Genomic DNA, 12442 nt, shown 5'->3' with positions numbered 1-12442 from the left:
GGTGAGCTGGTGCCTCTTCCGATGGAAGGGATCTCAAGAGCCTAGCTTAGGCCAGTCTCTGGCCTCCCCAGACGCCTTTGTTGGCCCAAGATGACTGGCAATCAACTGGCTTGCCACAGACCTGCGCAGGGCCTGGTGGGGCTGCTTAGTGGGATTTGGAAACTGGGGGTGCCCAAGACCCAATCAGAGACAAGGACAGGTGAAGCCAGCTCAGCCCCCTCCAACCTTCTAATCGGGGTGGCATGGCCTCAATCCCTTAACCGCTGACTCTGCACCCCTTCCACCCCCCAAAAAATTTTCCAGGAGAGGCCCCAGGTAGTCCTTCCCCTGCCCTACAGCAGGAGACATGTTCAAGAGGATTGTGGGCCACCTACCCTAGGGGTGGGGCTGGCAGTAGGAAGGCACAGAGGGAGAGGCAGGCATGGTGTACTTGTCAGCATTGCTCCTCTGTATGTGTGTGTGTGTGTGTGTGTGTGGTGTTGTTTCTAGGTTTGAACTCAGGGCCAGAGTGCTCCTACTCTACCACCTCAGCTTTTTGGTGGTTAATCAGAAACAAGAATCTCACAGGGCTGGGCAGGTGGCTTTGTGGTACAGTGCTTGCCTAGCATGCATGAAGCCCTGGGTTCGATTCCTCAGTACCACATAAATAGTAAAAGCCAGAAGTGGTGCTGTGGCCTTGAGCAAAAGCTCAGCAACATGTGCCCAAGCCCTGAGTTCAAGCCCCAGTACTAGCAAAAACAACAACAAAAAAGTGACTTTTTTTTTTTTTTGCGCAGGCTGGCTTTGAACTTTGATCCTCAGATCTCAGCCTCTTGAGTAGCTCAGATTACAAGCGTGAGCTACTAGTACCCAGTTTCAGCACTCCTCTTTAACTTGTAGGACATTACTCTGGGAGATGAATGGCCATAGCAGAGGCGCACAGGGTCCCACAGCAGGCAACAGGCAGGTGGCTCTGATCCAGGCTTCTATCCTGTTAGGAACCACAAAGACAAATGTTGACTTTGCACCTGACCCTGAGCATGGCTGCTATATGCTTCTGATGAACTCTAGAGATGTGCACATCTATTACATGTGCCTAGGTGTGTGTGCTTGTGCACTGGTAAACTTTCAAGTGCATGTGCTCCTACATGTGTTCACATGCCTTTGTATGCATGTTTGCGGGCACACACACATATATGCACACACAGATGTGTGCTAGCGATAAATTTGGTGCTAGAGATACATGCTAGGCATCTGTTTTACTACAGTGCTATCTCCTTAGCACCCTGTGATTTTCCTTTGTGTTAGAATGAACAAATGTGTATACATGCATAACAATTTTTTGAACATTTGTCTGGCTGTGAATCTGAGCATGTTCACTCTTTTTCTGTTTTGTTAGTCACGGGGCTTAAACTCTGGACCTGGGCTCTGTTCCTGCGTTCTTCAGCTCAAGGTAAGCGCTCTACCACTTGAGCCACAACGCCACTTCCAGTTTCTTGTGGTTTATTGGAGATAAGAGTCTCATGGACTTTTCTGCCTGGGCTGGCTTTGAACTGTGATCCTCAGATCTCAGCTTCCCGAGAAGCTAGGATTACAGGCATGAGCTACCGGCGCCTAGCTAGCATGTTCATTCTTACATGTATACACTACATGTTTGTTTGTGTATATGTATAGTGTATGTGTGTGTGTGTGCGTGTGCGTGCACGCTGGTTTAGAGCCTGGAACTCAGGGGCTGGGTGCTGTCCCTTTGCTCAAGGCTAGCACTCTTACCACGTGAGCCACAGCTTCACTTCCAACTTTGGAGATAAGTGTCTCAGAAACTTTCCTGCTGGGGCTGGCTTTGAACTGTGATCCTCAGATGTCAGCCTCCTGAGTAGCCAGGATTACAGACGTGAACCACCAGCACTTGTCTTCTGTTCTCTCCACTGCTGTTCTAGGAACTGCTTCATAGGTACCTGAGAGCTTTCCTGCCTCAGCTCTGGGTGGAGAGCCCTGCTCAGGTAGAGCACACTGATAGAAGAGGTTCAGCTTGAGCTGAGTGCTGAGCTCTCTTCATCCCACTTTACCTCAGGCGCTCAAGATTCTCTCCTAGTCGGATTGCTTGCCTGAAACCCGATGGCCCTTTAGTCCTCAATTCTGCTGCAGACTCAAGAAACCACAAGGGGGTGCCAGGACCTCAGACACCGAATGCTTGTGTGGGACGTAGACACTGGTTCCAACCATAGGCTGGTAACTTTGATGTTCAACTTCTTGGGTGAGGAGTGAGGTTGAGCCATCTGTACCACTTTTAGTCTTTGGGCTCCATCCATTCCCAAACCATCACCCCACATTGTAGGTGGGTCCCAGAAGTCTTCACGGCCTTTCACACTGCTAGGATAGTGTGGGAATGAACCAAGACTTGTTAACCCACACCTGTTTTCTCTATACTGTTTATTGTTGTTTGCATTTATTTGGTTGTGTGTATGTGTGTGTGAACCCATACTAGGACTTTAAATTGCAGGCTTTATGGTTTCACTTGACATTTTCCACTCATAGCTGGCATTCTACCACTTAAGATGCACCTCTAGTTCCAAATACTTTGCTGGCTAATTGGAGGTAAGTCTCTTGGATTTATGTCTGCCTGGGCTGGCTTCAAACCACAATCTTCAGATCTCAGTCTGCTAACTAGGATTATAGATGTGAGCCACCAGTGCCTGGCTAGATTATTTTGAGGCAGGGTCTCAATATACAGCCCTGGCTGGCCTTGAACTCATCATTCTCCTACCTCAGACTCGTAACTGTTGCAGATTACAAGCTTGTGTCACCACGTTTCTCCATACTATCTAAGTGGGGCCATTCCATCCCCTCCCAGTGCCCCCTTGCCCACTAAATGTGGGCCTAACCCCCTCCCCCCTCCACCATCACCAAGGAGAGAAACCAAAGTCTAGTCCCAGAGCCAGTGTTTATTAGCAAGATGGAACCCAAGGACACCTGTGGCCTGGGCAGCAGAGGGCTGCCAGGAGCCCCCACCCATCTACCCAACTGCTTCCAGAACTATTTGTGCCCATCACTGGAAGTGGTGGGTAGAAGAGAGCTCGGCAGGGCAGGGGCGGGGGGGGGTGCATGGGGGAAGAGGAGCCTGCAGGCCCAGGCCTCCGCCATGGCTTGTCTCCCCTCAGAACTGAGGGCTCCCTTCAGCCCTGCCTGCATGTGGCTCCCCCCACTGCTGTTCTCCCAGTCACTGAGTTAAAGTGGCACAGGAAAGCTAAGGAGGTAGAGTGAGGCAGGGGACAAGGAGCTGAAGGCCCTGCCCCGCTCGGGCAGGATTCCTCTCCTCCTGTCTCCAATAAATAGAGAATAAATACCTGGGAAGGACTGGCCTTGACTGAGGCCTCAACCCAGGCAGGGCTCAGCATCCTCTGACAGCCCCCCTTCTTCCCTTCTCTGGATACCCTGAGCCCCTATCCCCAGACTCCCAAGCAGTCCTGGTTATCTGTGCCTAAGCCAAGCACAGCAAGCAACACGCATCAGCCAAGGTGTGTGGTTTGTGCCCCCCGGAAGTAGGGGGCTCACAACCTCCTTGTGCTCTGTAGATCTCGGCAATGGCGGTTGAGCATGCAGACTTCCGGCAGAGTCTGAGGACTTGCAGTGGGTGGGGTCCTGGCTTGGCCTCTGCCAACTTGCTGGGCCTGATTGGGTGGGCTCAGTTCTTTGCCGTCTTTGACCAACAATGGGTCTGAAGTTCTGGATGATGCTGCCACGGAGGCAGGCTATATACAACCCACCAATAAATACTGTCTTTGCAGGGGCAGGGTATGTATAGAATATAGATTTTTTATATTTATATTTATATATATATATATCTTTTATATTAAAAGGGATGAGGGCTAGGCTGGCCCAATGCAGGGCTCAGGTAGTTGGCCTCATGTGTCTGGAGGGTGATGCCGTCGATTCCGAGGTTTTTTCTGGTCCTGGAGTTCAGGAGGTCTAGGTGCCCCAGGAGCCTCCCTGGGGCTAGGGGGCACATGACGCCAGTAACCTTGGCAGTACTGATGGATAAGGCCCACTTCTGGCTGGGCTAGCAGCTGGGCCAGCTCCTGATAAGGAGGTGTGGAGGGGAATGCGCCAGGGGGTGGAGGGACGCTCACAGCCAGAGGGGGAAAGAGGGCAGCATGGACGGCCTCACGACCCAGTACGTGCAGCTGCACTCGCGTGACGACGTGCTTGAAGTTGTTCTCAGTGGCCGTACAGGAGTAGAGGCCGCGATCACCGAGCTGCAGGGCACGAAGCAATAAGCCCTGCTCTGTGCGCAGGAAGCGGTCCTCTGCACGGATCTGCAGGGGCAGGGGTGGGGGCGGGGCTCAGGGGCTGTGTCACCCCCCTGCTGCCCTAGCCAGCTTCCAGGTAAGACCACCTTTTGTGGCCATTCCAAGTAGGGACTCCTACAGGAGATTTCCATATACCAAGGAAAAAATCTCCAGGATGGTTCCTCCTAAGGAGAGGTAATTGAATAAGGTATTCACACGTTTCTACTTCAGGAAGGATGGTCTTAGGAGGGGGGCGGGTGTGGGGTTCTGCACAACGAATGAATTTTGGAGCACACGCATATAGAATTGTCATTTAATGAGAATACCCAATTGTGGCACCCACATAGAATTTCCACGTAAGGAGGGACACCTGCAAGTTGCTTCCCTCCCCCCTACAGAATAAATGCTACCCACATCATTTCTATATACTGGCGCTCATCCACATAACATTCCATACAAGGAGGTATAAATATGGAATTCTCATGAAATGAGACATACCTATAATGGTTCCACGTAAATGATGCCTGTCCCATGGAATGTCTATAGAATTCTTGTCACTCAAATGATTTCCACGTAGGTTTGGGAGCTTCGAAGGGGTTTCATGGACCAAGGGCTGCCCCAGATTAGCAACTGGACTACAATTTACCCACACAGAAATTTCCCATTATCCACGGCGCTATTGGGGACTCGAACTCACCTCGCGGCGACGGTCGCTGGGATCTCGCTGGAACAGCCACTTCACTGTAGCTTGAGGTGAGCGGGGCTGGCACTCAAGGAAGGCAGCACTGCCCGCCACGCCATACTGCACAGACTCCACGGCATTCTTGTTGGCTGTGGATCAAGAAAGTCCTGAGTAGAAGCGGCACTGTCCCTGGCTAGCCTATTGGATGCTATCACGAAGGCAGATGGGGTACCATCTGGGCATCGACCAGCCTGAGGGAGTGACCAGGGACCAGGGACATCCTAGGCCCCAATCCCAGGTGTATCATCACCCCTCTCCAGTCCCTATAGAAACCATCTGTGAATCTTTACATTGTGGGGGGGGGGCCTATGAGCACTCTCACTTACCATTGGAGTTAAACCCACGGCATTGCCTGATGGGGTTCCCGTGTCGGATATCCTGTCGGCGGCTCCGCCTGAGTGAGAAGAGCTCCTCATGCAGTGCTCCCAGAGAGCTTGCCTCCTTCATTCCCTGACCCCCAAGGCCCTATTTTCCCAGGAGAGTAATGGCTTACCTATAACCAACCCCACCTGAATAATGATAGCCACCTCCAAACCCTTAGGACTGAGATGGAACCCCCCCCCCCACACACACACACCAACCCAAGGTACTGGGGAGCCACACCTCTTGGAGGATGCAGTGTACCGGGAGCAGGCCTGGCCATCCCAGGCACAGTACGGGTCCCGGGCGAGGCAGCAGTCGGCACAGGCAGCGCCGTAGGCCTGGCAGCGGTGCAGGCTCAGGTGTGTGACTCCCACGGCTGAGGCCACGTACAGTTGTTGCTGAGAGCAGGGTCAGGAACTTGTCAGTTTCCTCCCCAGAGACAGACCCCATCAGCAGCCAGTTGGGCTGGGGGTCTTCTTCCTTGTTCTATGTCTCAGTGCCCCCAAGGGGACGCAGGCTCCATTCTTATCCCCCGAGCCCACACTGCCAGACTCACCCTCTTGGAAGAGATGCTCATGGTTTTAATGGGTGCTGGCTCCTAGGAAAAGACAGGAATGGTTATGGAACCATGGGGAGCCCCTCTCTGCTCTGACTTTAGAATAGAAGCTAAGATTAGGGAGGGACTAAGGGAGGATGGTAGGATCAGGTGGCATTGGACCTACCTTGAAGACCTCCACCTCCTCCAACATGAGTTCTTCTACCTCCTGGTCATCCTTGGGCAACACGATGACCTTCTGTACTGTCCCGCGGTCTGGAACGGGCCAGGCAGGACCTCAGTGGGGCTGAGGATGCTGGGGAAGGGGCAAAGCCTCAGCCCCTTCCCCCACCAGGGCCTCAACTCCCCTAGGGCACTGGAGCAGGAGTTCTAGGTAAAGACTGAAGGGTTCCCACAAGATGAGAGGAAGACGTCACAGGGACTGGTCCAAGACAAAGGACAGGATCTGCTCCAGAAGATTTTACTTGGGGCTCTGAGGAGATCAGGACACTGAGAGCATTGCTGTGCTGGGAGCTGCTCGGAGGCGGGTGGATTTCAGTATAGACACACACACATGCCAGCATGTGTCAGGATGTGGACCCATGTGTCCTAGGTGCCTGCCACCTGTCTCTAATTTTCCTGCCAGACGAAAAGTCCCTCGGGGTGGTGGGAATGGAGATGCCATCCCAGCAAAGATGAGGATGACAGACCTGTAACAACTCCTAGCAGGGCTGGGTTTCATCTCCAGGATCAGCCATCTCCCCCACACCCCCTGCCATACCCAATGGGTCCAGTGTAGGAGGGTTCCGGGAGCGGCAGTGGGTACCTGTGCCCAGGAAAAGCACCTCATAGCGCCCATCAGCTGCATCCACCTGGTCCACAGCGACAGTGGTGAGACGGTAGGGAGCACCTGTGCGGACCACCAAGGGTCGCCGCTGCAGTGGGTACACGGCCTGGTACATAAGCGGGTGGCTGCGCATGAAGTTAATCACTTCGTCAGGATAATCCTTGGTGGACTTCATGGATGGTGTGAAGGTCCCGCCAGGGCACTGTAGGCAAACAATGAGCTTTCGGTCCCAGGTTGACCAGATGGGGCACATGGACCAATCATTAGGTCAGATGAGACCTCCACAATTTCCACCTTTTCTCACTGTTGTACCTGGACTGGTCCTACTCATTCCCTACCTCCTGGTCCACTCTAGCCAGCCAAGCTGATTTCAAGTCTGTCTCCAGCTTTTGCCTTGAAGACTCTTCCCTGAAAACTTTAGCTCTCAAACAGCACCCTAGAGGGTCCTCCAAGAAGCAGTCTGCCATACCACCTGCATGGATCTACATTTCAGGTTCCTGGCTGATTGAATTCCTTTACGGTCTGTGTGTGAATGATGGCTTTTTTTTTTTTTAAAGTCAGTTGTAGGGCTTGAACTCAGAGCTTAGGAGCTGTTCTTGAGCTTTTCTGTTCAAGAATAACACTCTTACTAGGCTTGAGCTGAAAAGCTGAGGGACAGCACCCAGGCCCAGAGTCCAGGCTCCACAACCGGCAAAAAAAGAATAAAAAGAAAAGAATAACACTCTACCACTTTACCACTTTGAGCCACAGCTCCACTTATGGTTTTGTGGTGGTTAACTGGAGATAAGAGTCATGAACTTTCCTTGGGCCAGAATCATCAGCCTCCTGAGTAGCTGTGACTATAAGCATAAGCCACTAGCACCTTGGTTTTTTTTTTTTGTTTTTGTTTTTTCTGTCCATTGTGGGGCTTAAAATCTGGGCATGGGCTCAGCTCTTTAGTCAAGGCAAGCACGCTATCACTTGAGCCACAGCACCACTTCTGGTTTTCTGGTGGTTCACTGGAGATAAGAGTCTCATGGACTTTCCTGCCTGGGCTGGCTTTGAACCGTGAGCCTCAGATCTCAGCCTCCTGAGTAGCGAGGATGACAGATGTGAGCCACCGGCACCTGGGCTCACTTTTTTTTTTTTTTTAAGTATGTTATGGTCTACTTCTATTTCTGGATATGAACTCCATGACAGTGGGGCCCATGTCTGATGAGGGCCTGATCCAAGTAGGCCTCTTAGAAGCAGAGGAGAAGGAAAGGTAGGAGGAGAGTCGGTACTTACTGTGCCAGGCCTGGGGTAGGGCATCTTTCCTGAGAAGGGCATCCACTGGTAGTTGGGGCCTTCCTTGTGGGCAAAGGGCCCATTGAAGACCATGCGAATGTCGGCCATGGAGTAGACACACACAGCAGACCCGCGGAACACAGAGCTGCATGCAAGGCAGGCTGCCGCTGAAGGCGGGGCAGATGCCAGGCTCACAGCCCCCCCCCCCTCTGTCTGTCCCACCCCATGGCTCAAGCACCAGGCTGTTGTCTTTCACCAATCAAAATTCCCCAAACCTGGCCCCACCCTGCCACTGCTGGCCCCAACCCCAGCCTCACCCTGAGGAGGTAAAGACAGCATAAATGACCGGGTTCCTCACATCCTGGGTCTGCTGGACAAACACATCCTCTGGGGACAGAAGAAAAGAGTGCTGGGAGAATGCCTTAAGTAAGGAGCTACAAGGGGCCCTGACCATTCCCCGACTCAGGGGCAAGGCAGAGTCAGTTTGATCCTTCTTGTAGCTTCCATCCCTCCGGCTTTCAGTCTACTGGGCACTCACGGAGCTCATCGAAGTGAGTCTCAATGCCATCCTCGCCTGGCACGGAGCAGACAAGCCGAGCCTTCAGGAATGTGCTCCATTTGTTGACCAGGCAGCAGTGACCACCATCATCATTCTGCAAGAAGTGGGGCGCAGACAGGAGGCTGGATCAGACAGCTCACTCACTCTCAACACCCTACTTGGAGCAGGGCTGACAAAGCCAGGACAGGGCCTGGAGAGGGTCCTCCCTCCCTCCCCCTGCCCCAGATGCACGCATACCAGGCAGATGCGCCCGATGCGGGCATACACAGCAGGGCTCTGGGTAGCTTCTGCCGACCGCTCACGGAAGAAGAAGTAGAGTTTGTCATCATTGCGCTCTGCACTGTCAGGGATGAGCTCAGCATGGATGAATGAAGGGTCTGCAGGAGGACATGGAGTCAGCTTTGGGAGCCCCATCCCCTGAGCATACCCTTTACCCCAGCAGAATCCCTGGCCAGCTACAAGACCACCACCTACTTTTCTCCAGATAGAAAAACTACCCATCCTAGCTAATCATTAGCTCAAAGCTCTATGTGTGCCTTTGTGTGTCTTGTCCTGGAGCTTGAACTCAGGGCCAGAGTGCTGCCCCTTAGCTCCTTATTTTTATTAATATATATATATATTTTGGGGAGGGTGCTTAAAGCTGAAGCTCTATCACTTGAGCCACATCTTTACTTCCAGCTTTCTGGAGATTAAGTCTTATGGACTTTCCTGCCTGGGCTGGGCTCAAACTGTGATCCACAGTTCTCAGCTTCTTGAGTAGCTAGGATTACAGGTGTGAGCCACTGGCACCTAACTCCATGCACGTTTCTACAGGAACTCCTTGTTTCCTCCCAGACACACCATCCTCAGGTTTCATGGGTTGCACTTACCGTTCAGCCACCGGGAGTTGTACTGGTCTGTGCGCATGGCTGTCTGCTTTCCAAGTGTGCGGAAGATGGCCGCATCAGTGCCCATAAAATCGATGTATACACCAGCATAGAGCTCCTCATCTGTGGGTGGGCCAGTGGTCACTCAGAGACTGCCCTTTGCTGGGACCCAGGGCATAGCTCCATTGATACCCCTGTTCCCTCCAAGAGCCAGGATCCTGGCTCCTCCACAGGCCTCCCAGGGCATGACCACATCTCCTGTTGAGTGCTAGTAAAGGTTTACTAAGTGGCTTTGGGAGGAAGGAATACTGGCAATGAACTCTGATTAGCAACAACAGCCAAGTCCTCTGATGTAAATAGTCTTGCCTCACCTGATCTCAAGCCCCTTGGATGGGCTCTTCCAGAGGGACTGGATGGTGTTCATGTGACCTAGTTTCTGTCCCTTAACTCACACTGGGGTCTGGTCTAACCACCCTCCACCAACTCCCTGCCAGGTAGGAAGGATCCCATTGGGGCCTAAACGGATACTGGTCAGTCTCTGGCTTGAACTAAGTGTTGGTGCCCCTAGTAGCAGAGATCACACTCAGACTGTAGAACCAGGATGAGGAGCACTCACTGATAAGGGCGGAGGCTGTGTCCAGCTTGGGGTCGTATGGACACTTGCCCTTCCCTGACTCGAGTCTCTCAGGCTCCAGGTAGAAGATGTAATCCTGCAGGGCAGATGGAGGCTCAGCACACCCAGGCCAGTCCCACAGCCATGAAGAGTTAAGTTTTCCAAGGTAAGAAAGTTCCCAGGATACCCTGAGTCCAACCCTGTTCTCCTCGTGGTTCTTAGACTTGAATTCTCCCTAGCCACCTCTCCCAGGTCAGGACCATGCTGTGGTTACAAGGGAAGGTTTCCAAGTCTCAAGACTTAGGCAAGCTGGGTCCTTGTGACTCATGCCTGTAATCCTAGCTACTCAGGAGGCTGAGATCTGAGCATAGTGGTTCAAAGCCAGTCTAGGCACGAAAATCTGTGAAATAAGTCTTATCTCCAATAAACCACCAGAAAGCAGGAAGTGGCGCTATGGTTCAAGTGGTAGAGTGGCTTGCCTTGAGCTGAAGAGCTGAGGGACAGAGCCCAGGCCCAGAGTTCAAGCCCTATAACCGACAAAACAAAACAAAACAAAAACCCTAGAAGTGGTGCTGTGGCTCAAGAGGTAGAGTGTTAGCCTTGAGCACAAAGAGGCTCGAGGACAGCACCCAGGCCTTGAGTTCAAGCCCCAAAACTGGCCAAAAAAAAAAAAAAAGAGTTAGGCAAGACCTAGGAATCAAGTTTTAGAGGTATTTGTTCTCCAAGGCCAGGACAGGCTTATAGGGGACTAAAGTTCCTTTATGCCAAACTGGTGCAGGAAGACAATGATCAAGGTCTCCCTGAGCCATAGAAATCCAACTCTGCAACCGGGCACTGGAGGCTCATGCCTGTAATCCTAGCTACTCAAGAGGCTGAGAGCTGAAATCACAGTTCAAAGCAAGAAATCCAGAAGTGGATCTGTAGCTTGTAGTAGAGCACTAACCTTGAGCAAAAGAGCTCAGGGATAGAGCCCAGGCCCTGAGTTCAAGCCCCGAAACTGACAAAAGAAAAAAGAAAAAAAAAAAGAAGAAATCCAGCTCTGTGGCTGCCTGTTGGGACAGAGGGTCCATACCAAGCCAGGAAACCTGGCACAAAGCATAGGTCTAGTCCTATAGGCTCAGTCCTGTCTTGCCATCAAGTTTGACCAAGCCAGAGCACTTTGAGATTGCTATGTCCCCACGCTTTATGCCCTACCTGCAGTCCTTAGATGGACCAATGGGCCATGGACTTCCCTGCCCTTCCACGTCTCCCCAGGGAGCCGGGAGTTGGGGAATCCAGACTACAGAATCCACAAAGCCCCCCTGCGCCTCCCAGCCCAGTCTAGAAGATGCTAGGAGGGAAGGCTGGTCAAAGCACTGGGGGTAGGATGAACTCACGGGCCTGGCAGGAAAGGTGGGGAGAAGGGAGGGCATAGGGGAGAGGAGAGAGGCACAGAGGAGGAGGTGGCAGCAGGTAGCAGGATGGTAATGGGAAGGTGCACAGAGGCCTGCTTCCAGTTACACGCTACACACGTGACTTCCTGCACATACACCTGGATCCACATCACAGCAACACCTAGACTCACTGCTCACAGCCTAGAGACAGCCACACAGAATCTAAATGACCCCCCTTTCAGCTGCTACACACACACACACACACACACACACACACACACACACACACACACACACACACACACACACACACACACACACACACGTCATTCACCGGCAGCCCCTGTTCCCCTGCCCGCCCCTTCCCAGCCCCAGCTGGCCCAGTCCACATCCCGGTCTGGGTCCTGACAAGTAGACAGACATCGTCCCAGAAGAGAACCCCCATACGTGAGTGTGTAGGGCACCTCTGTCCACTGCATGAATGACACCCCCCCCACCTCCCCAGAAGGTGAGAGCACAGATATCTAGGAGCCATGTGTCAGACCCATTCTGGGTGCTGGGGACGTTGTGCCCAAGTGTGTGTTGGTGTGTGTGGATGCCGCCATGTCCCCACACATGTGTTCTCAGGGCTGAGGCACAGTGGTCCTCAGGGGCTCCTGTCTTCCCCACCTGGTGGCTTCATGATTTCTCGCCCGCAGGGGTCACATTGAGGCTGACAAGAGTCCAGCTGGAGCTGCCTTCAGAGCCTGAGGGCACTGCAGGGGAAGGGGTGGGAATGGGGTGGGAGGAGTACAAGGGAGGGGAAAAGTCCCTGGGGAGGCTGGCCTAGCAAAGTAGCAGGCCTTGGGGGTAAACTGAGTCCAGAGGCTCTGCTGCCTGGCAAAGGCCTGGAGGGAAGAGGCCCACCTGGCGTGGGGCTGTGGCCGTTGGGCGAATGGCACCATCTGTGGCTCTGCTGCCGCGGCCTTTGACCACCTGCGTCTGGGTCCATGACGGGGCCTGAGAAGACCAGG

The 12442-nt window shown here is 53.0% G+C and overlaps 1 protein-coding gene across 2 annotated transcripts in view; it reads right to left on the bottom strand.

Annotated features, from left to right (window-relative positions):
• Window positions 1–2901: 2901 nt before the first annotated feature.
• Window positions 2902–12442, bottom strand: part of Sema3f (semaphorin 3F) — a 29857-nt gene continuing 20316 nt past the window's right edge. The window contains exons 6-19 of one of the 2 annotated variants that reach the window (XM_042666052.1): window positions 12336–12428; window positions 10060–10153; window positions 9447–9566; window positions 8815–8954; window positions 8557–8671; window positions 8336–8405; window positions 8019–8163; window positions 6732–6954; window positions 6093–6181; window positions 5927–5968; window positions 5611–5768; window positions 5334–5401; window positions 4963–5096; window positions 2902–4292 (exon numbers count right to left, since the gene is read on the bottom strand). In XM_042666052.1, coding sequence (XP_042521986.1) covers window positions 3882–4292; window positions 4963–5096; window positions 5334–5401; window positions 5611–5768; window positions 5927–5968; window positions 6093–6181; window positions 6732–6954; window positions 8019–8163; window positions 8336–8405; window positions 8557–8671; window positions 8815–8954; window positions 9447–9566; window positions 10060–10153; window positions 12336–12428 — 1902 coding nt within the window. In that variant the 3' untranslated portion in view covers window positions 2902–3881. The remainder of the gene's footprint in view (window positions 4293–4962; window positions 5097–5333; window positions 5402–5610; window positions 5769–5926; window positions 5969–6092; window positions 6182–6731; window positions 6955–8018; window positions 8164–8335; window positions 8406–8556; window positions 8672–8814; window positions 8955–9446; window positions 9567–10059; window positions 10154–12335; window positions 12429–12442) is intronic. The other variant, XM_042666053.1, reaches the window with a different exon arrangement.

Source organism: Dipodomys spectabilis, unplaced genomic scaffold, assembly GCF_019054845.1.
Source record: "Dipodomys spectabilis isolate Male_0828 unplaced genomic scaffold, ASM1905484v1 ptg000360l, whole genome shotgun sequence".
NCBI classification, from domain to species: Eukaryota; Metazoa; Chordata; class Mammalia; order Rodentia; family Heteromyidae; genus Dipodomys; species Dipodomys spectabilis.
The sequence above is the reverse complement of the archived record's forward strand: the minus strand, read 5'-3'. Positions and strand labels throughout refer to the sequence as shown.